The following is a 24,358-nucleotide window of genomic DNA, read 5'->3' on the forward strand; positions in this document are numbered from 1 at the left end:
ACCAGAGAAACAGTGCGCACAGAGGACTAGTGGAACAGTGGGAACAGAGGAACAGGCATTGGGTAAAATATGGACTAGGCCATTGGAAAAACGATAAGAATTTTCATTTCCCTCATGTACTTTAAAGACCTAGCTCGTTTTGTATTTTATTGCGATGGGCTACATCGAGGGAGTCTTTGTTTCCTGAAAATTGTGTCTTGCAAGAGAGCTGCCATAAATTTTTATATTTGAGTTCTTCCCATGCCGTATGCACAAATGCAGGAAGAAATTTCCGCAGAATGTTCGACAAGCCGACAGTTTTGCCAGAAGCTAGCATTCAAAAGTAGCGCTATAAATATCAGAGTCGGAAGTAATGACCTTATAATAACCAAAACGTGAGAAATAATCTCTTCCTACAATTTGTATCACTTTAGCCGCTAATTAATGCATACTAATGAACACTCGTCTAATCGAAAAAAAGATAAAAAACGGAAGAGTGGGCGTGGTCCACGAAAACTCCCGTGCATTAACAAAACTCTTAATTCGTGCAATCTGTTAGCAACTTTGGGTATAGTCATTTTCGTTAAACAATAAAATGCAAAATGAGTTATCTTCATGGAACGAGCAGTGATCGAAAACCATCGCACGTAAAGTCAATAAAACACTGAAATTGTTTGAATTGCAGACCATTCGATCTGTCCAGCTAAGACTCATACAACCCGTCAATTGTATTATTGGGCTTCCCCGGTGAACATTGATCTTGTGAAAGCAAAATTACACCTCTAAGATACCGAGTTTGTCAGGCTAAAAATTTCTCCGATGAATGCAAGCTTTCTCACCAATCATGTAACAAGCCGCAATCGCCTCTGCTGACAGAAAGGCTGATGTAAAAATAGATCCACTTCAATAGACCTTTTCCTTATAGGGCTTGTAAAAATTTAATGTCATGTTAACCACGAGATAACCCTGATTTGCAAAACGAAACAAAATGAAAAAGTTTTATTTGTGAGAATAACTCAAATCGGTAATTTGCGAAAGGGAAATACTTCATTTGAGAGTTTGAAATCCGTAATATTCGAAAAAGGTTATTCTGTAGTTTGCACTTCTGTGAATTTAATGATCAATGCAGCGGCTATGTAAAAAAAATTGCGCCCTTAAGCCATGAAAGGCAAACCTGTTATTTGAAACATTATCCAGCGCCGAAGCTGTGCTGTTTTAATCACTAATGTACGAAGTGGAATGCGTGATATGACACTCAAGCGTTTGCTTATTGTATCAAAAAGGAGAAACCTGTGTATCTGAAAAGAGAGAAGATTGCTTTGTACGATTGTACCAACAATGATTTTATATATTAAAGTTATAAACGTTAAAATTGCGATAGCGCAAATGAAAACTTAGGGCTAAGGACCGGAAATTTCGTGATCTTGTCTGATAAGGTCAATGAAAAAAGGAAGATAGAAAATGTGGTATACACAGAGGGAAAGGGGAAGCAACTAATGGTGCATAAGTCTACTCAAACGCCACACGCATAACTCAACAGTGGAGGATCGTAGACGCGATATTTTCAGTACCAATTTAAGTCCAGAGTTTAGGTGGCGGTTTTGCATTTGTATGACAAAGAAAGGAAGGAACGCCACGGCCCAGCGCAAGAATTTTCGGCACACAAAAAGTCAGTCGAAAAACCGATTAAAATTTGTATGATCGAGTAAAAGCTACATTAATCAGTAGTGTTTACTATTAAAACCACGTCCCACCCCTCGCTGCGTAATATTCTTTCACCCCATCCTGAGTAATAACACTGTGCCTTCCACGCCTCCCTCAGTACTGATAGACTGTGTCCAACCCCTCCCTGAGTACTAATGGTGTGCTTTCTCTCTCTCCCCCCCCCGATAAAATGGTCCAAAAAATTATTCAAAAAATGGTCCCAAAAAATAGTCCAGTCTATGTTTTACCCTATGCCCAGAGGAACAGTACGCACAGAAGTCCAGAGGAACAGAAGGCACAGAGGACCAGAGGAACAGTCGGTACAGGGGACCAGTGGAACAGTGAGTACAGAGGAACAGTAGGCACAAAGGACCAATGGAACAGTAGGTACAAGGGACCAGTGGAAAAATGGGTTCTGGGGACCAGGGGATTAGAGGAACAGTAGGCACAGAGGACCAGTTAAACAGCGGAAATGGTAGACCAGAGGAACAGTGGACCAGAGGACCAGAGGACCAGAGGACCAGAGGACCAGAGGACCAGAGGAACAGTGGGCACAGTGGGCACAGAGGACCAGAGAAACAGTATGCACAGAGGAGCAGCAGAACAGTTGGCACAAAGGACCAGAGGAACAGTGGACACAGAGGACCAATGAAACAGTGGGTACAGAGGATTAGAGGAACAGTAAGCACAGAGGACCAGTGGAAAAATGGGTACAGGGGACCAGAGGAACAGAGAGTACAGAAAACCAGTGGAACAGTGGCTACAGAGGACCAGAGGAAGAGCAGGTGCAGAGGAACAGTGGGTACGGAACGACCAGAGTAACAGTGGGCACAGAGGACCAGAATAACAGTGGAACAGTGGGTACAGAGGAACTGAGGAACTGAGGAACAGTGGGCATAGAAGACGAGAGGAACAGTCCGTACTGAGAACCAGAGGAACAGTGAGTACAGAGAACCATTGGAACAGTGGGCACAGAGGACCAGGAAAACATTGGGTACAGAGGACCAGAAGAACAGTTGGTACAGAGGACCAGAGGAACAGTGGGTAGAGAGGACCAGAAGAACAGTGGGCACAGGGGACCAGAACAGTAGGTGCAGAGGACCAGAGAAACAGTAGGCACAGAGGATCAGTGGAACAGTTGGTACAGGGACCCATAGGGACGATGGGCACAAAAGGACCAGTGGAAAAATGGGTTCAGGGGACCAGAGGACCAGGGGACCAGAGGATAGAAAGGACCAGAGGAACAGTGTAAACAGAGCACCGGCGGAACATTGGGGTAACCATAGGAACAGTGACTATAGAGGACCAGTGGAACAATGGGTACAGAGGACCAGAGAACAGAGGGTACAGAGGACCAGAGAACAGAGGGTACAGAGGACCAGAGAACAGAGGGTACAGAGGACCAGTGGAACAGTGGGTACAGAGGACCAGAGAACAGAGGGTACAGAGGACCAGAGAACAGAGGGTACGGAGGACCAGAGAACAGAGGGTACGGAGGACCAGAGAACAGAGGGTACAGAGGACCAGTGGAACAGTGGGTACAGAGGACCAGAGAACAGAGGGTACAGAGGACCAGTGGAACAGTGGGTACAGAGGACCAGTGGAGCAGTGGATACAGAGGACCAGTGGAACAGTGGGTACAGAGGACCAGAGAACAGAGGGTACAGAGGACCAGAGAACAGAGGGTACAGAGGACCAGAGGAACAGTGGGTACAGAGGACCAGTGGAGCAGTGGATACAGAGGACCAGTGGAACAGTGGGTACAGAGGACCAGGGGAACAGTGGGCTCAGAAGAACTGTAGGTACAGAAAACTAGAGGAACAGTGGGCACAGAGGACCGGAGGAACAGTGGGTACAGGGGACCAGTGGAACAGCAGGTACAGAGGACCAAGGGAACAGTGGGTACAGAAAACTAGAGGAACAATGGGCACAAAGGACCTCTGAAACAGTGAGTACAAAGAACTAGAGGAACAGTGGGTATAGAGCACCAGAGGAACAGTGGGTAAAAAGGATAAGAAGAACAGAAGACCAGAGGAACTCTGAGTACAGAGGACCAGAACAACGGAGGACCAGAGGACCAGAGGAACAGTGAGCACAGAGGACCAGTGGAACAGAGGGTACAATCAAACCGATAAAAAGGCTTGCTTAACGCGTTTACGGTTAATGATCCCGATATTGTAAGTAAATGTCCTGCAGTGACAGGCCAAGGTGACATGGGTGTGCCGTGAAACAAAAGCCTTTTGCCTTTTTATTGAAGTCTACCTTGATATTCAGATTGGAGGCAAATAACCAGAGCAAAATTTGTAGTGATTGATGATGCTCCAAGTTAACTGTTATTAGGAAAAACATGGGTATGCCGTGAAACAAAAGCCTTTTGCTTTTTTATTGATATGTAAAAAGTTTTCATTTGACTATCTGCTGACAAGTCTTTGTATTATATTTCAACCCAGAACACAGAAACCTGTGAAGAGCGTTTCCAAGAAACCTACGAGGAGTATTCATCGAATCGAAGAAGCCGAACCAGCAATCACTGATGATGAAGTTTACTACATGTAGTCAGTCATCGACAGCAGCCGTTCTAAATACACGATTGAATCTCCGCTAAGAAGTGGACAGACAAGTAATTGGATTGAGGTAACCATGCAGATTGATAGTGGATCAGAGGCAAATTGTTTGAGAATGCCGGAAGATTTTGTAAGGATTCAAAACCGATCAGACTTGAAGAAAACTCGTGCCATTTTGAAAGCGTATAATGGAGAGCGTGTGTTTCCCAAAGGTGAAGTCTACCTTGACATCCAGATTGGAGGAAAAATAACCAGAGCAAAATTTGTAGTGATTGATGATGATCTAAGTTAACTGTTATCAGGAAATACATGTGAGGAGTTGGAACTCCTTTCTATTAAGAGAGAATTACTCGTCAACTCAGTTTCTGACGTGAAAGGGTTGACCAAGGATGCTATTTTACAAGAACACAACTGTAGTGTGACCTTCAAGAATGTTCTAGAAGTAGCTGTGTCATGCTGAGTCATCCCTGAATCAATACATAAATAGAATCTATTGCAATTTTACGGAACGTTCTAGATCCCCAACCGCACCTATAAAAGCCGAGCTTGTAACTAGATGTAGCAAGTACTTTAGTTACTAGTATAGCCCGTCCGATATTCAATAAAGGTGTATGCTGCAGAATACAAGACGTCCGCACCTCATTGCGCTAGTTAATTGGTACCTTAGTACTCGGTACCGACAATTCATCACGGCTTCTTCTTCATTTGTTTAGTGCGCTAGTACGTAAGTACCTTAGTACTTGGTACGGACGACTCATAACGGCTTGTTCTTCCTTTGTTTAGTACGCTAGTACGTTAGTAACGTAGTACTCGGAACAGACAACTTAAACAAATGAAGAACAAGTCGTGATGAGTTGTCAGTACCGAGTACTAAGGTACTAACGAACTAGTGCACTAAACAAATGAAGAACAAGCTGCGATGAGTCGTCATTACCAAGTACTACGTACTAACGTACTAGCGCATTAAACAAATGGAGAACAAGCCGTGATGAGTTGTCAGTACCGAGTACTAAGGTACCAACGTACTAGCGCAATAACCAAATGAAGAACAAGCTGTAATGAGTCGTCCTTACCGAGAACTACAGTACTAACGTACTAGCGCACTAAACAAATGAAGAACAAGCCGTGATGCGTTTTCAGTACCGAGTACTAACGTACTAGTGCACTAAACAAATGAAGAACAAGCTGTGTCGAGTCGTCCGTACCGAGTACTACAGTAGTAACGTACTAGCGCACTAAACAAATGAAGAACAAGCCGTGATGAGTTGTCCGTACCGAGTACTACAGTACTAACGTACTAATGCACTAAATTAACGAAGAACAAGCCGTGATGAGTCCTCCGTACCTGGTACTAAGGTATTAATGTACTAAAAAAATGAAGGTGCCGTGGTGTGCGCCTGTACTAACCAGATGAGCAACCTGTGGTGGGCGTTCATAACGACTACTTTATTATTAAGGTACTGGCGCCTGTAACAAACGAACAACAAGCCAATGTGAGTTCCCGTTCTGAAAGCGTAAAACATATGCCACTGATTGACGCAGAACTCACTGCAAACACACAGGACACTCAAAGTTTACCCACTATCTTTCCTGAGTTTCCTTTTAAGAGGACACGCGCTCCGCTTTTACTGTTGTCCGTTTTTCATTCATTTTCTTTTTGGACTGAGATGGGGTTGAGGTTTATAGAATGGAAAAAACAAACAAACAAAAAGGCTAACATCTAGCCATCTTGACTAACGCTGAACAAAACTTGGAAAATCAGTAATTTACTCTAACACAAGAGAAAAAGATCAGTGCAACCCATTGTCAAATAAATGCTCACAACCTAGATGTTTTCTTTGTTTCAACTATTGTTACAAAATGCCAAATCTTTTTTCTCGTTTTACAATACCATGTTGCTTAAAAGAACAGGTAATGAAAAATGTCAGCTGGCTAAAAGCACCTATAATTTTTATTGTGGAAATAAGGTGGGCGATTGCAAGCAGGAAAGATGGGCACTAAGGTAGTCAATCAAACTGGCTTCACCTTGCTAGTCATTTGATAAATAAACATAATGTCTCTATTATCTTTGTATGAGTTCTTTTTCTAAAACTGGAAATGATACTTTTGTCCGATATCACACATTGAAGGTAGCAATTTCAAACTTATGTATTTCTTTAGGCTACTTTTCATCAGAAATCCCAAGTTAGGGTGACTGGGAAAACACTTTCCTTTTTCAGTGTCTCTCAAACTCTGGAATGAATTTGTGTGGTGTTAAAAACCTTCCTGGGGAGGAAAGAAGGGTGGAAGGGAGGAAGGAAGAAGTCCTTGTCAAGGGAGGGATGTCTTCTTTAAACTGATATCACATACAGAAGTAACTATTCGGACCAATCAATTTTATTAAACTCTTCCACGATATCGTTAATTTTCTCTTACCACAATACTTTGAAGGTTCCGATGCAAGCGCTTAGTGAAGCAAAGAGAGAATATGAAAGCAAAGACCTACAAGATTGGGAAAAATATCGTGGGATTCAGTTCCAATTTACATCCCACTTTCCCATTCGTTCCATTCTTCCACTGAGAGTGACGCTTGCAAACCCAGATTACCGACTGCGATAAACTATGTGTGAGTGGTAAAACCTCGGGCCCCGCATAGTGTGCAAGATCTTTTTGTTACTCAGCGACAAGGGCCTGAGATGTTGGGCTCAGAATTAAGATACTGGACATAATCATTGCTTTATGTTTTTACAGAGACTTGCTTTTTGTGAATGATTTGCTCTCTGAATAATCCCAATCAACATAAAGTTTTCTCAGGGATGGAGAATGTGCACACGCCTTAATCCTGTTTTTCTTTCCCTCGCTTTCAGATGAAGCAGGGTGGCGGTATGACAGGGACATTGGTGATCCTAAGGTGTGATCTTATTACGGACATATTTAAACCTTCATTGTAAATTACCTTTTCTCGTTCGCCACTTGTAAATACCACTTCTAAATATCATTTTGGTATTGATTTTTTCGAAATTCCTGTTCCCAGCCCTGTGTAGGATGCATATCACTCTGGAATCTAATAGGTAAATGTGGGCTACATCGAGGCTAAAGTTCTCTTTAGTTCAGGTGGATAACATCCAACCACTTTTACAGAGGTTCTTTAGTTTGACTCCTTATCCTGATATTTTTTTGCCCTAGTTACAATTGAAGGTATTATTTTCTCTTTAGACAATGTATATCACTAACTTAGCAATCTAGCCAATACACCACTTCCCCGCGTCCTTAACATTAAATCGTAAAACCGACGCTCTTCACTTTTCTGTGGAAATCTTTCCCTCAGTCCCTTACGATTACAAGTTGCTCGCAAATATATCACAACAATTGATCAACCTAATCTCTTTGCTGAAGGAAACTTCGATCGCGTGTCGAAACTAATAACTACGTAGTTGCCCCAGAAACCTTCTACCATCCTCTGAATCAATCCGATGCAAATCTTGACCAATCGAGACTTTACAACTCGTGTCTTCTTGTGCTTCAAGGAATGCACTGTTTTTTTTCTCTGAGCTTTGATATGCGCTTTGCGATGTTTAGCTGTACTGTGATTGGCTATTGAGTTGTGTTTACTCAGATATAGAATTTTAAAAACGCTCTAATCGCAAGCAGAGGAAGCGACAGACTATGGCTGCAGGAAGGTTCGCTCGTTAGGGAGCTTCGCTTACTAATATCTTACTGGCACTCAAGAGCATCCCAGGTGGTTCTTTGGTTATGGATTATAAATTTTGCTCCCCAAACGCGAGTATCACATGCATCTTACGAGACTCCCTCGTAGCACAACGAAGCGTTTCATTTCTTATTATTGAAGACGAAGATGCATATTTCTATATTTTGCAATATTCATTTATTCCAATATTTTCTACATTACGTATAGCCTCCCAGAATCTCTCTTCGCCCCGTCGTCCGAGAGGAAGAGAAAGAAAGACGGAGAGATAAGGGGTCTTAGTATAGACCAATGTGTTTAGAGTCCTATTCCTCGTTTAATTAATGAAAATTAGAATAATGAAATCTGTTTAAAACACCTCATTCTACGAAACTTATTTAAAATTGAAATACTTAATCTAAAAAAGATCACAGAAAACTAAAGCTATTCACTCGAAAAACCTAAAAAATAGATTTACAATACTTAGTTTTCTCTGCTTTTGGTCCCCTCTCCTCCTTCTGAAGGCAAAGAAGAAAATCGAACTCGATACAACACCATTCCTTTTAACAACTGTACGCCGAAACTGGCTAGGTCCCCCCATTTCAGTTTAAAATACCATTCTGTTGATCAAACTGTTTAGCGTTGACGTAAAAGCGAGCGGGTCAGTATAAACAAAGTAGCCTACACATAGTCGTGGAAGCAATTACTACTTTGCCAAACCTCGCAATGGTCAAGGGAACTAACAATTACCTCATATCCTACAATAATAACTCATTACTTAGCGAAAAGGTTATGACAGGCGACGTAATAATAGCCAAATTGATTTCAGCTAATTAAGGACACACGGATCCTTTATTAAGGAGCTAGAGCTAGTCGATTTTTCCTTTCTAATATCCACTGTGTGTCGAGTTTAATTCAGGGATCAATCTTCAGACAGATTGAAATAGAGGAAAATTGCTAATCTGAATGACGGGTAATGAGTGCTAGTCACAACTTGGCGGATGCAAAGAGTTTCTCCTTGGTACCTTCTAATAAGAATGACCTCTATAGCATACATTTTACCAAGTAGTCATAGCCGAGGATGGGTAATTCCATTTAAATAACCTTAACATATGCAAGCCTACGAGTGTTCAAAAAAGCTCTCTGTAAACAGTTAAAGTGTAATTAAATTTGTATAGAATAGTTGCCTTTAAAAAAATGTTATTTTTAAATTAATTTTTGTAACAACTGAATTCAACTGTAAAAGTAAGAGCAAAATATGACTGCAATTCTCTGAATTTCTTACTTTTCGTATTTTCGAGTAATTTTCACAAGTAACTCTTTACATTCTGTCGCTGTTGGTCTCTGGTCTGGATCAGGATTGCAGCAAGATATCATAAGATTGGTCCACTCTGCTGGAGGAGCGAAGCTGCCGTCTCCTACGGGGCCTCTAGATAGATAACTTCTGACCTCTGTCGGCGGAGGGATTTCTTCATCGTTCTCAATAAGGTCGGCAAATATTTCTTTACCGTACCACATTTCCCACATCATGATGCCAAAGCTGTACATGTCCACTTTTGAGCCGTACGGGATGCGTTTTCTTACTTCCGGCGCCATGTAAAACAAGGTCCCGCATTGGGTACCCGTGATCGAGCTTTCAGACTTCGCCCAACCAAAGTCTGCAATTTTGATGACTTTGTCTTTTGAGATCTGCAAACGAGGAAAGACAGCATCTCAAATTTGCAAGAAGAAACATTTAATTTGCAAATACAGTAAAACTTACCGTAAGCGCACACCCGTACACTCTCGCTGTCGATAGATTCTATTTATGGTGATTTGACTTAAAAACTTTTGGTATTTTGAAAAAGTGGTCGCCAACGAGAAGTGGTCGCTTACGAGAAATGGTCACAAAGGGAGGTTCGACCGCATACCTCCTCGTGGTTTATTCAAGTTGCTAATACCTGAGTTCACAGAAAGATTTCAGATGTTAATCGAAACAGGAAATATTATTGTTACAACGTGTATTAATATATTTAAACTTGTGTTTTAAGAAAAGGGTATAACGTTTAATTCCGTCGGAACTGTAACAAACGTAAGGTGCGAAAAAGGCCCCCAAGTTTCCACCTTTGAGTGTCAGCTCGTTTAATTTGCTATTCATATCTCCTAGGGTTTATTTCCTTCTTTTCCGTCCGCAGACCCATTTTTCCTGTGTATCCCACTAGGATCGTTAAGTCGTGTAGAGGTGTTCAATTCATTTACTCATTAACTCATCATTGATTTTAAATGGAGCTTGAAACTAAAAGAGAGCTCCAAAGAAAACGCAGAAAAACCACAGAGGTAAAAAAAAAAACATGGAAATCTAAGGAAAAGCTAACACAGATCGAGTTTAGGAAACTGGAAAAACGTCAGCGCGAGCTTTTAAACAGGTGTAATTATTATTTAAATCAGCTCATATAAATACAATCATCATTTTCAAAAGCGTAAAACAACGACAGCTCTTTCAAGGTCGAGAGAATAAATAGATTATTGCTAATGCATTAACAAACCAGCATGTTGGACAGCTTAATATCCCGATGAACAATGCCAAGATCGTGAAGAAATTCCAGCCCCAGTAAGATATACAAGGTACATCGAAGTATTTTAACTGCTGCATCCTCCGTCATCCAAGGAGTGTTTCTTTTTTTGTTGACGATTTGATCCTTCAGACTTGAGGCGCACAACTCAAGGACGATATCCAAGGAAATCAGCCGGCCATTTTGAACATTCATGCACACTCCATGGAAAGTCAAAATGTTTTTATGTTGTACTTGCCTGTGTGACGGGAAAGAAAGAAAACCGTTTTAATTACTCTTCAGCATTGCAATGTAAGCTTTCCTTTCTAAAGTTACTCAGAAAATACGATATAATACAACTGATTATGCCGGCGTTAAAGCCGTAGCGAGAACGTTTCCAAGTTCCGGTGCACTATGTGCCTCTTTACCTATCACCCATATGTATTCAGACAAACAGCGGTATATTTGAAGACCTTTGAGGTAACTTTGTGTGGCATTTAAAACGGTGCAGCTCAAAAGGCAAGAAGCAGACTTTTAAAGTATGGTAACACCAGGAAAATTTCCTAAGTCAGTGTGTGCAGTTGTTTGACTGTCTTACTATCTGTTTAGCTATCCAGACACTCATACCTTAACATTCCTGCTTCTTCAAGAAACCGAGCAACACTTTGTGGACGAAGCTCTTGTTGTAGTCTTTTTACAGCAACACTCTGCCCTTTTAGTGTTCCCTTGAAGACTTTGGCTGAGCTTCCTACCCCTAGCACTTCTTCCATATTGCAAGAAAGCTTTTTGCCATCGATTTGGCCAGACGGGTACATGACTGGTACTCCGTTTTGGATGGCGTCAAACAAAAGGTTGTTCCTCATATTCCGCAGTTCCCAATACAGGTCGACCATGGCCCTCTCTTCCAGGGCCTTCTCTTCCAGGGCTTCTTCATCTCCTGATTCATCTGCTATCCTCCTGAAAGCCTCACATTGCTGATCGTATTTACTGATGATCGCTGAATGGCATCTCTTTATTTGGGAAATTTGATTTTTTTCGTTAGCTAGTTCTCTTTGGACATGATCCCGTAGACTTTCTTTAATGAAAGACTTTAGAAACTGTGGGGAAAGTTCTTTTAAAGCTTTACAAGGATCGTCCCTGAGCTGATGTTCCTTGAGATACTTTGCGACGGCCATATAACCGAAAGCGGGTGCAAAGAGAGCTCCTGCAGCTAAACCAACAGGAATCAACACTGGCATAAAAACTACACCAGCTGCCACAATCATCTTTTTCATTCTTGCGTAGAAAGGCAAACACATTCTTCCAGAGTGCAATTCAAAGGGAACAGACTGATCCTCTGAGTCAAGAACACGGTCAATGTCACAAATGCCCTTTTGAAGATCAGAGAAATATCGAAGACGTTTTTCCTCCAGGTCTGCACGAGCTTTCGCGAAATGTTTTTCTCTATTTTCCACGCTTTTAAGCAAAGAATGTAATCTTCGATCTATGCATTTACCAAGTTCGAATTTGATCCGTCTGGAACTATGACGATGACCAATAACAGGCAAGTCCTTTTCGGACCAATCGCAAAATTTCTTCTGAACTTCTTCAGATCTCAAGTAGGACGTAAGCTCTTTGCACAGTTCTTCTTCGTGGAAATGAATAGCATCATCAATTTCATGGATGTGAGAGCCTTTCTCGAGCTTCTGCAGCAAATCATTAAGTTCTTCCCTTACCTCCAGGCATTCGTTTCTACTCCTTTGAGTATTTTGTATTTGCACATTTGCCAAATCCTTTAGCCAGCTAATCTGGCCACTTATCCAGCTGTTGATTTGAAACAAAGTTAATTCCGTATTCGATCATTTTAGATACAGTTCAAATCGCAACCCACCCTTAAAAGGACCAGTGGCTGAAAGTTATGCAGGTGCTACCCTTGACTTTAAACTCTTGGCCTTTTCCTCGGCCAGGCTGGTTTAAAGGCGGCAATGACTGCCTTCAAGCAAAAATCCTAACTGATTGTGTCTCCAATATCAATAGAAGCCTCTTCCAAGATGTCTTGACACTCTACCACCCTTCAGCTATTGAATCTTCCCTGCCTACTGACGGAGCAGTGGCAAGGAATAAGCCTGACGGCTAGTCAAGCTAAACAGTGCATTTTCAAAATAAGCTCGGAAGCCCCCTTCACCTTAAGAGCAATTTAGAATAGGCGGAGGAGTCCAAAACCAACCCTCTCCATCCCTGTGCTTTGGACGCACCACAGCCGCTGACCCACCCTATAATGGGCCAGTCCCTCTGCTGCGTATCGGTGCTGTCCTTGACAATAAGCCCCTCCATTTTCAGCTAAGAGGTTTTTGCAAACCCTCGTACACCTGCTACTTCGGACTCTCGGCCACCCCCAATCACTGGGTGTTCACCACTAGCAGAGGTGTGGCAGGACAGGAACCTGACTGTTAACCTTGCAACACAGTGGGTATGTTTTGCGAATCCAAGCAGATATATCTTTGTAGACTCAACGAAACATACCCAAAAGTGCAGCAAGTTTCACCTCCCTTCCCAAGCCCCCTACTTTGGAAACTGAAAATTCTCTCCTATCCGCCCGCTGCAGTGATCTAGTCCACCATCTGAGGTGCAGGAGGGCATGAGCCTGACTTTAAATCGTGGGAGACAGTCCAAGACACAGAGTGATCATCCACTAACTGAGGTGTCACAGGGCACGAGCCTCGCTGTAAATCATTCAAGAGAGCGGGCGGATTTTTGTAAATCTGGTTTTTAAGAGATTAAATTTGTAAATTTGAATCAATACGTTCTGAAATTCGTTTCCCATAGATTAGATTGTCAAACAAAAAGCTTTTTTTACTTACAGATAGAAGAAGGTGGCTTTCATTTTTACATCATGATGTAAAAGGTCCTGAATTGCACAAATGAGCGTGTACAGATCATCATTCATCTTGCCTGTCTCCATTAGCTCCTCTTTTGCTGTGTTCATAGATATTCTGACTACTTGACATTCTTCATCAAGTTTGGGAATTCTTTCCCTTAGCCTGCGTATGATGTTCTTTTGGAGCTCCTCTGTTTCGGTTTCGTCATCTTTTCCTTCCATTGCATCCCACTTGTTGCAGACGAAAAGAGCAGATTCAGCAGTGATGCCTGGTTCTTCTCTTCCTTCGTAGAGCTTCTTCCATTCATCCAATACTCGAAGCTAAAAAGTGAAAAAGTTAGATGAAATAAAATTTCTTACAGAAGACTCTTGGCGTCTTTTGTCAAGTAATCCCACACTTTCCCTTAGTTGTTGTTCACTCTCTACATCAACATTATACTCCACTTTCTTTCTCTTTTTAAACGGATCTGATGTTTATCAACTAATTGTTGTATTTAATAGCATACTCATTGATATAACAATTTTCTACATTTTCTAAAGTTTTTCATCAGCAGAAGGAGATGTAACAGTGAGCTCAATTTTGGGGTTATCCTTTCTGTTTTTCTATACCTGGCTCTATTTGTCAGACAAATGCCATTTTAACCTTTTATTTAGTTCTTCACATGTTGAACCTACGTATAATCTACCGTCATCAAACATTATCTTATATATCTTACCATTCCTGTATAGACTATTAAACTTACTATTTGTCAGTTCCAACGTAGGTTGTTCTCTGGTAACATATCTATTGTTTAGCTCTTTGAAGTTCAGATGAATGAATTCAAACTTTCTGGTACGAGATAATGCAGTATACAATTGTTTTTTAATCTATGCACTTGACATTATATATATTATAGTTCTCATTTATGTCTGCACCTTGGTATTTATACACTGTAACAGAGAAACCGGTGATAAAGTGTTCTGCAAACTCAGCAAGATCAAACCATTTACCATTTACCTTAGCGTTAATATATGTTTAATATCCTCAACAGTAAACTCCATTTATTGAATATCTGTTTGTCTTTGATATTTTGTGTTGCAATTATAGGAGTACCAATGCAAGCTTTATACTTTTCATACTTTAAGTCAACGGTTTCATACTTCTTGTTCACTACAATCCTATCACAGCATTCCGTAATTACTCTTATCCTGGTAGCATTCAGATAACAGATCTTCTTATTGTACTTACCAATTGGTTCAAAGTAAGTGGATATCTTTCAGTGTCAACGAATATACCATGCATATTATTGGTCTCTTTATCACCAAAAGTTTGTAAGGCGAATGAAGCAATGTGAACATCGCCAGTGATCAAAAATGCTTTAGACGCGAACGAGTTACTGTGTGACAACAACGCTGTGAAGACCCATCATGTCAATCGATCAGATTTAAAAAAACTTGGCTTTCTAGACAAGATCTTCAGTAAAAAACAATTCTTTTTATTTCCAACAAAGTTTGTAAGAATGTCAAGGCGAATAAAGCAGGGTGAACATCGCTAATGACCAAAAAAGCTTTAGACGCGAACGAGATAATTATTTTGCGACAACTCACTTTTGAAGGTGTCTACGTTTGGTCCGCCTCAATACCGGGCTATGCAGGTGAACGGGAAACATTTCTAAACGCTTTTGCAATACAAATATGATTATTATCTAACCAGAAGATGACCAGAATCCAAAGAAGGGCTAATAGGCAATTGCAGAGTAAGGTGTTTGGATTTTGGGATAAATGTGAGAATGGTAAAAAAAACAGCGGCTCAATTACTGAAATCGATGTCGACATTAAACGGACCTTCAAGAGCAGAATAATTGCATGATATATATAGCTTTTACATGTTCGCTTGATCTTTAAAATACATCAAATTTTATCGTAAATCAAACGTTCTCGATCATGAATAAATGATTCTTTAAAGTTAAAAAAACATGTGGTTCCGTGTGGTTGCTATGGTTGTCATACAAGAACTTGTTCGTGCCTAAAGCTTGTTTGGTCATTGGCGATGTTCACCTTGCTTTGATCGCCTTGAAATCCTTATACACTTTATTGGAAATAAATAGGATTGTTTTTTACAAACGACCTTGTCTAGATGGCCTAGCTTTTTTTTGAAATCTGACCAATTGACAAGATCTTTAGTGAAAACACAATTTTTTTTTCTTCCAACAAAGTTTATAAGGACCTCATGGCGAATAAAGCAAGGTAAACAACACCAATGACTAAGAAAGTTTCAGACGTGACCGAGTTATTGTGTGACAACAACGCTGTAAAGACTCATCATGTCAATCGGTCAGATTTTTTAAAGAAAACTTGGTTTTTTGAACAAGATCTTCAGTAAGATAACAATTCTTTTTATTTGCAGCAAAGTTTATAAGGATGTCAAGGCAAATAAAGGAAGGTGAACATCGCCAATGCTTTAGACGCGAACGAGTTGTGTGACAACAACACTGTAAAGACTCATCATTCCATTATTAAGAATGTGCATACACCCACTTCAAATGATGATGCAGTTATTAAGGTATTTTGGGAGACAACATACAGAAAAAAAAGTGATGATAACCAATTATTGAGATTTGGAAGTGGTAACGGATTCTGATGGTAAGACCATTTATGACCAGAGTAGAGTTCAATATGATGATGAGGCTGTGACCTTGAAGCAGACGAAAGATATCACAGATAAGAAAATAGATATGGATAATCTGTTGCCCCAAACATTGAAAAGCATAATATACCAGATTGTGACAGCAATGATAATAGTTATAAGCACGTGGTCAATAACAAATATGTTGATAGTAAAACCTTTACTTTGGTTTTGATATGAAAGGCAATAAGGAGATTAATGTAGTGGACCAAACAAGTGCAAAAGATGGAAGCAATGAAAGTAATGTTGATACAAAACAAGTAGTTTGTTGAAAACTGATGGTACAAGGGTGATGACTGATAATTTGAATATGAATAGCAGAAGTAAGAATTATGTCAAACAGTTACAGGCGCATGAAAGCACACATGCTGCTGATGTTAATTTTATCAATAGAACTATCAACAATAATAATACACAAACAACTACTAATTTATTTCTTGAGTAGAATAGAAATATATAGAAATATATAGAAATAAATCCAGCCAAATTAAAGCGTTAATGACTGAGAAGTAGTCTTCAGGTTAAGGAAGAGGTACGGGAGATTGATGCATTCTGGTTTGCTTGCTATTTTTCTTTGTTTATTGTAACAAGTAATAATGGTGAATATATGAAAGTTAAACATTCTGTTAATGTCGTGAATTCTTGGGCGTCACCACTAATTTTAAGTAATATTTACTTAATTTCGATGTGCGAGTTGGTTTGTAAAATGCTTAAGATTGCTTACCAGGTCCTCTTGCAATCCTCCGGCCTGCGGACTGTTTATCACGTAAATGAACGCATTAGCTTGAGAAAGGTTGTCCATGAAAATACTTTTAACATGATCTGATTCACCAATTCCTGGGCTGTTCACAATCACTATACCACCCTAAATTATAGAGAGAGGATTAATAAATTATGAAATTCGAAAAAGCCGAAAAAGTGCAACATCCCTGACAGGGAAATAAATCTAAAGCAAATCTTAATATGAAAAAGGTTCAAGAAATCTTCAAGCTCCATTGTTGGAGGCCAAAGGGAAAAAAGTAAAGAAAAGTGACAAAATGTCCTTCAAAGGCCAAATGTGGTGAGTCTCCTGGGAAAAATGCTCTAAAAGAATTATTTGAATCTTCAATATACAGTTGCTAAACTTTTAGCATTCTAGGTATAGTTTGAGGTTCTTAATGAAGAAACATAATCAGGTGTTTTGTTAAGGCTTGGTGATCTGATTAAGTAAACTTGAAAGAAAATATGAAGTCTCGTTAAGATTAAAATGATTGTTACTATTATAACTTTCCTTTTCATACATAGTAGATTCTAAAGGATTGATGGTTGATTGAGTAACATTCTTACCTCTAATAATGTGTTGGGAAGCATTATCTCTATTTTCTTGCACCAATCTTCATCCTCTATTGACTTTTGAATGTACTCTTTGATTTGGTCCTCAATGTTTCCTCCCTTGAGGATACGTTTATGTTCACTCTTGTTGGAAAAGTGCAGCACAATTTCCTTCTCTGAACCATGGGATATTTCACAGGTAGTCATAGTCTCTTTCTGGATATTGGAAGGAAGAAGTTTCTCACCAAGCAATAGATTGATCAGACTGTTCCTACCAGCACTGGTCTCACCTGTTAAAAAATATTAGATACATTCTGTGGATGTGATCCAAAATTGGCTGTTATTAACTGTACACAATACTGCACAAATCAAAGTACTAGAATGACCCTTTAATAGAGATCAAAGAACAAAACATACATGTTGGATTGGTGCATTGACAGTAATTGGCCTTCAGATCATTGTTACAGGCAGCAATGTGGAGCCTTTGTTGTTTAAAATACAATCCGGAGGCTACTATGATTTTACTTCAAGTGTCTGCTAAGGGGAAATTAAAAACGAAGGAAATCATAACCCCTAAAAATATCCGTCACTGTTTCCATCAATGTCCACTTGCAAGAATGTTTAGATACAAAGTTAGTGTGCTAATTCAAACTAGTTTTTGTGAGGGCAGCAGTATGTAGGGCTGTCTGCTTATAAGTGTCTTTTGGCCAGAAGTACAGATGTTGGCTTCAAGTGCACAAATGTTTTTGCTTGGAGAAAAGTGTGCCCTATGGGTACCTATTTTTAGACCTACCAGCAATGAAAACGGTACATTTCTCCCTCTCAAGGTCTGCGAGGCGTCTTTCAGCACCAGCCTCAAATACCTGATTGCCTTCCGGAGTAATCAAGTTAGTTTGCTGCTGAATTTTCTTCACTTTAAAATAGTATTGTTTCAGTATCCGTAGCTGATTTTGAGTATCCTCCAGGTCTTTTAAGATCCATTGATATCCCTAGTATAAAAAGGTAGATGAAAATAAATAAACCTGGATCAAAAATACCTCACCAACCCTAATTAAGCCAGTAGTGTTTTGCAGTACTCGGCCTTGGATGAAGTCCTGCCTCAAGGGTAAAACAATGCCACTCCTTTGCTTCAAATAAAGTTTGAAAACTTTACCTAAAAAAATTTCTCATTTGTTCCATCAGCTGTAGAACTTTCAGACACATCAATTGATCTGATGCCAAAATAGATTGGTTTTGTAACCATCCTAACTCTACCGCTGATCTACAGGCTTTCGACTGCATTTTGACCCTGCATGTAGTCTAAATTTTACAGGGAATGACTTTCTGGTATGTACATCTTGACGAGATATTGTTACGAACGTAGCTTTGCACGACATTAAATGTGTGTGATTCGAGGAAGAGTTCTATTCTTGGGTTAGATCATCCACATTTAGGGGGATGTAATTAAACTCTAGAGAATTTTACTCCTGTATACATGAGCTCTACTTTTAAGCAAAGATAAACATTTAAACAAAGTAATGAACAAACAAACGCTTTCAAAACGATGTTCAGATCAGAGTACATGTACATGGTAAGAGTTCCAAAAGGAAGTCAAATCCATCATAATCTAGCACAGTTATTGCTGCCTTGCTTATATATACTTCTCACCATGGGATTGCTGAAGAACAGAAAATAGAAATAAATCCAGCCAAATTAAAGGGTTAATGACTGAGAAGTAGTCTTCAGGTTAAGGAAGAGGTACGGGAGATAAAAGATTTTTTGCAGAGACAAAGTACATCGGGTTTTAAGCAAATCCGTGTCGTTATAGACCATTTCTAGAGAAGAATCCACCACAAAAACTGCTCGTAAGATACCAGTGATCTTTTGAGTATATTCCCATTCTTGTTACATGAATATATTCGGACGGTTTTATATATAGCAGACGATCAGTGAGACAGAGATAACAAACGTGGTAAACACACTCTGTTGTCAGGTGGAAGATGCACAACTAATCAGACGAACATGGATGTATGTTGTCACTCGCGGTCGATTTCAAAATATTCTTAGCTTAAAGAGCAAAACTGAATGTGAATACTGTCGAAAGCTTGCGCCTATTTGTGTGCGTGAAAAAAATTAAGAGCTTTCAGCCCTCGATTAACTTTCTTCGTTCGAACAGACGAGCACATCCAAAAAATAACTGTTGCCTCGCATACGGGGGCAACAGAATCCACTCAAAATTCATAACCTACGTGCACGGCAGTCGTCATGTTTTCTCAGACCTCTTTCTCGTTTCAGCTTCCGTTTCATCCAAATGCACAATGACTAATGTATACCTTTCTGCTTCTTTTCCGCATCAACTTTATGCAAAAACCGTGAAGATCAGGAAGAAGTGTCATTCAACATTTCTGGTAGTAAATGCTTGCTCCGTCGGTATTGGATTACTTAATGCTGGCGGTTTCTATCCACTGAATCTTTGTTTGTTCACCCGTATCAGGTCAAGGATTAAGATCTTAATTTAAACGGGTCTAGGATATCTCTATTTCATATTTTCGGGAGGTTAAATTCTATGCACGAAGTTTCCAGAACTGGCTATGCATTTCGCGAACTATTAGAAAAAACAGACTAGTTTCAATATGAAAGAGTTAATACTTTGCTTCGCATACATAAAAAGTTTTGCTCTTTGTCTCTTGCCTGGACGCTGGGTTGACCTTCATTGTAAGCATACTCTACTGCTTCGTCCGGTTTGTAATTTTCATTTCCGTGAAAATTCATGTTTTGTGTGCGGAATTGTCCACTGACTTCCATTAGGCTCGTTCCTTGACCTATTTTTAACCGATAGGATTGATGTTTGGAATGAACATATTGTCGATGTAAAGTACGAGCAAACTGGTTTTTAATTACCCGTTGACATGCTCAAATTTTTACATACTTTGATTGTTTCATGGACGCGCTTGCTCGTAGGTGAACTATTTATAAATACTTAAGCATAGACGAAACTTGCTATTGAGGGATCAGCGCTTAGAACAAGCCACGATTGAAAGAAAACATAACTTTGCATTTATATTGACATTTTGTTTACACATCCATGAATTTAGTGAAATAAAACTACTAATTCCTGCTGTCTATCGCGAACATTCTATAAATAATACTCTGTTCATTTCAAAACAAGGTCCTTAAAATTATCTTTCATGATCAATTATGATGTTAATTTTTATTTTCGCTTCCTATTTTGATGAATTATGTATAATATGTAAGTCTATGTGAAACTTAGTGCATCCCGCACCGGAAAAATTAGAAAAAAACATACGTCTGCGTCAATGTTGACATTTTGTGTACACCTTTATGATGTTAGCAGAATTCTCCTAGGTCTACTGTCTGACGCAAATTATAACATTCCAAAGCAAGGCAGTGATCTGGAAAACACTGCATATGTATGGCCATGCAACCAATTTGGCTTTTTAGTTTGATGAAATATAAAAGTTTTAGTTTTGCATGTCTTCCGTTTTTTGAGGTATGTTTGTTTGGCCTTGATTGATCAATAAGAGCTTACCATCTCCAAAGTCCCGTTTGATTTTCTCAACTCAGCGACTCTCTTTTCGCACAGTTCCTTTGCCCTTCCCATGTCCGTAACCTCCTCTTTGACACATAGCAGCTCTAATTCTTGCGCCACATCCAAAACACTTTCGCTTCGCCGTTTAACAGGCATCGGTTTCGACCCTCGTTTCATCTTGTTTTGACGTCTAGTCACTGAAAGTAGTCATTAAAGCTATCGAGTCTCTTGCGATGTTTCATTTAAGCTGAGTACAGTTAGCCCGAGCGCGATTCAGCGACTTATGCCTTCAGTCGAAAATTCAAAGCTGTCGGAATAGTTAACTCGAAGAACCACCTATTTCTAAACAGTCACTGCCACAGGATGATACTACTTCAGGAAGTTCAACCTTTTCACCTTTTATTTTCATCCGCTTGAGTGATCAGTTTACTAAAAGCAATAACGGAATAGGAAAGAAACGAGGAAATCACGTCTGCTCAAAATGTGCTTCCGTGGCGAATTTCATCAAGACACGTATTATGGATTTTGGGAAGTCTCTCTTATAACAGGCTTTGAAATAGTTAATAATTAAAATATAAATGTAGCAGAAGGGTAAGGAAGTGGGTACAGTGGACACAGAGGACCAGAGGAACAGAGGGTACAGAGGACAAGAGGCACAGAGGACCAGTGAAACAATGGGTACAGAGGACCATAGGAACAGTGCGCACAGAGGACCGGTGGAACAGTGATTACAGAGGACCAGAGGACTAGGGGTTTCAGACGACCAGTGGGCGCAGAGGACCAGAGGAGCAATGGGTACAGGGGACCAGAGGAACAGTGCGCACAGAGGACAAGTGGAACAGTGGGAACAGAGGAACAGGCATAGGGTAAAATATGGACTAGGCCATTGGAAAAACGATAAGAATTTTCATTTCCCTCATGTACTTTAAAGACCTAGCTCGTTTTGTATTTTATTGCGATGGGCTACATCGAGGGAGTCTTTGTTTCCTGAAAATTGTGTCTTGCAAGAGAGCTGCCATAAATTTCTATATTTGAGTTCTTCCCATGCCGTATGCACAAATGCAGGAAGAAATTTCCGCAGAATGTTCGACAAGCCGACAGTTTTGCCAGAAGCTAGCATTCAAAAGTAGCGCTATAAATATCAGAGTCGGAAGTAATGACCTTATAATAACCAAAACGTGAGAAATAATCTCTTCCTACAATTTGTATCACTTTAGCCGCTAATTAATGCATACTAATGAACACTCGTCTAATCGAAAAAAAGATAAAAAACGGAAGAGTGGGCGTGGTCCACGAAAACTCCCGTGCAATAACAAAACTCTTAATTCGTGCAATCTGTTAGCCACTTTGGGTATAGTCATTTTCGTTAAACAATAAATGCAAAATGAGTTATCTTCATGGAACGAGCAGTGATCGAAAACCATCGAACGTAAAGTCAATAAAACACTGAAATTGTTTGAACTGCAGACCATTCGATCTGTCCGGCTAAGACTCATACAACCCGTCAATTGTATTATTGGGCTTCCCCGGTGAACATCGATCTTGTGAAAGCAAAGTTACACCTCTAAGATACCGAGTTTGCCAGGCTAAAAATTTCTCCGATAAATGCAAGCTTTCTCACCAATCATGTAACAAGCCGCAATCGCCTCTGCTGACAGAAAGGCTGATGTAAAAATAGATCCACTTCAATAGACCTTTTCCTTATAGGGCTTGTAAAAATTTAATGTCATGTTAACCACGAGATAACCCTGATTTGTGAGAATAACTCAAATCGGTAATTTGCGAAAGGGAAATACTTCATTTGTGAGTTTGAAATCCGTAATATTCGAAAAAGGTTATTCTGTAGTTTGCACTTCTGTGAATTTAATGATCAATGCAGTGGCTATGTAAAAAAAAATTGCGCCCCTGAGCCATGAAAGGCAAACCTGTTATTTGAAACATTATCCAGCGCCGAAGCTGTGCTGTTTTAATCACTAATGTACGAAGTGGAATGCGTGATATGACACTCAAGCGTTTGCTTATTGTATCAAAAAGGAGACACCTGTGTATCTGAAAAGAGAGAAGATTGCTTTGTACGATTGTACCAACAATGATTTTATATATTAAAGTTATAAACGTTAAAATTGCGATAGCGCAAATGAAAACTTAGGGCTAAGGACCGGAAATTTCGTGATCTTGTCTGATAAGGTCAATGAAAAAAGGAAGATAGAAAATGTGGTATACACAGAGGGAAAGGGGAAGTAACTAATGGTGCATAAGTCTACTTAAAAGCCACACGCATAACTCAACAGTGGAGGATCGTAGACGCGATATTTTCAGTACCAATTTAAGTCCAGAGTTTAGGTGGCGGTTTTGCATTTGTATGACAAAGAAAGGAAGGAACGCCACGGCACAGCGCAAGAATTTTCGGCACACAAAAAGTCAGTCGAAAAACCGATTAAAATTTGTATGATCGAGTAAAAGCTTCATTAATCAGTAGTGTTTACTATTAAAACCACGTCCCACCCCTCGCTGCGTAATATTCTCTCACCCCATCCTGAGTAATAACACTGTGCCTTCCACGCCTCCCTCAGTACTGATAGACTGTGTCCAACCCCTCCCTGAGTACTAATGGTGTGCTTTCTCTCTCCCCCCCGATAAAATGGTCCAAAAAATTATTCAAAAAATGGTCCCAAAAAATAGTCCAGTCTATGTTTTACCCTATGCCCAGAGGAACAGTACGCACAGAAGTCCAGAGGAACAGAAGACACAGAGGACCAGAGGAACAGTCGGTACAGGGGACCAGTGGAACAGTGGGTACAGAGGAACAGTAGGCACAAAGGACCAATGGAACAGTGGGTACAAGGGACCAGTGGAAAAATGGGTTCTGGGGACCAGGGGATTAGAGGAACAGTAGGCACAGAGGACCAGTTAAACAGTGGAAACAGTAGACCAGAGGAACAGTGGACCAGAAGACCAGAGGACCAGAGGACCAGAGGACCAGAGGAACAGTGGGCACAGTGGGCACAGAGGACCAGAGAAACAGTATGCACAGAGGAGCAGCAGAACAGTTGGCACAAAGGACCAGAGGAACAGTGGGTACAGAGGACCAATGAAACAGTGGGTACAGAGGATTAGAGGAACAGTAAGCACATAGGACCAGTGGAAAAATGGGTACAGGGGACCAGAGGAACAGAGAGTACAGAAAACCAGTGGAACAGTGGCTACAGAGGACCAGAGGAAGAGCAGGTACAAACGACTAGAGGAACAGTGGGTACGGACGACCAGAGTAACAGTGGGCACAGAGGACCAGAATAACAGTGGAACAGTGGGTACAGAGGAACTGAGGAACTGAGGAACAATGGGCATAGAAGACGAGAGGAACAGTCCGCACTGAGAACCAGAGGAACAGTGAGTACAGAGAACCATTGGAACAGTGGGCATAGAGGACCAGGAAAACATTGGGTACAGAGGACCAGAAGAACAGTTGGTACAGAGGACCAGAGGAACAGTGGGTAGAGAGGACCAGAAGAACAGTGGGCACAGGGGACCAGAACAGTAGGTGCAGAGGACCA

General features: G+C 40.4%; 1 protein-coding gene across 2 annotated transcripts; it reads right to left on the bottom strand.

The window, feature by feature from the left end:
- Positions 1 to 8,089: 8,089 nt before the first annotated feature.
- On the bottom strand, positions 8,090 to 21,215 carry LOC149044215 (uncharacterized). Of its 2 annotated transcripts, none has more exons than XM_089209876.1 (8): positions 20,805 to 21,215; positions 18,069 to 18,264; positions 17,291 to 17,565; positions 16,689 to 16,829; positions 13,283 to 13,620; positions 11,070 to 12,245; positions 10,437 to 10,701; positions 8,090 to 9,600 (listed from the first exon to the last, which is right to left on the bottom strand). In XM_089209876.1, the coding sequence occupies exons 1-8, from the start codon at positions 20,979 to 20,981 to the stop codon at positions 9,193 to 9,195; spliced, it is 2,976 nt and encodes a 991-aa protein (XP_089066002.1). In that variant the 5' UTR covers positions 20,982 to 21,215; the 3' UTR covers positions 8,090 to 9,192. The 2 variants fall into 2 exon arrangements, with proteins under 2 accessions (XP_089066002.1, XP_089066003.1); XM_089209877.1 differs by lacking the exon at positions 20,805 to 21,215 and adding an exon at positions 19,504 to 19,704.
- Positions 21,216 to 24,358: the final 3,143 nt, after the last annotated feature.

Source organism: Pocillopora damicornis, chromosome 6 (genome assembly GCF_964200805.1).
Source record: "Pocillopora damicornis chromosome 6, jaPocDami1.2, whole genome shotgun sequence".
NCBI lineage: Eukaryota > Metazoa > Cnidaria > Anthozoa > Scleractinia > Pocilloporidae > Pocillopora > Pocillopora damicornis.

What these genes read in the sequence shown, in the direction of transcription:
- LOC149044215 (XM_089209876.1), bottom strand. Translation starts at nt 20,981, where the DNA reads ATGAAACGAGGGTCGAAACCGATGCCTGTTAAACGGCGAAGCGAAAGT. An exon ending in CAAACGGGACTTTGGAGATG is followed by an intron (nt 18,265 to 20,804) that starts GTAAGCTCTTAT and finishes TTTTTATACTAG; the next exon opens with GGATATCAATGGATCTTAAA. An exon ending in GAGGATTGCAAGAGGACCTG is followed by an intron (nt 13,621 to 16,688) that starts GTAAGCAATCTT and finishes TTCACTTTTTAG; the next exon opens with CTTCGAGTATTGGATGAATG.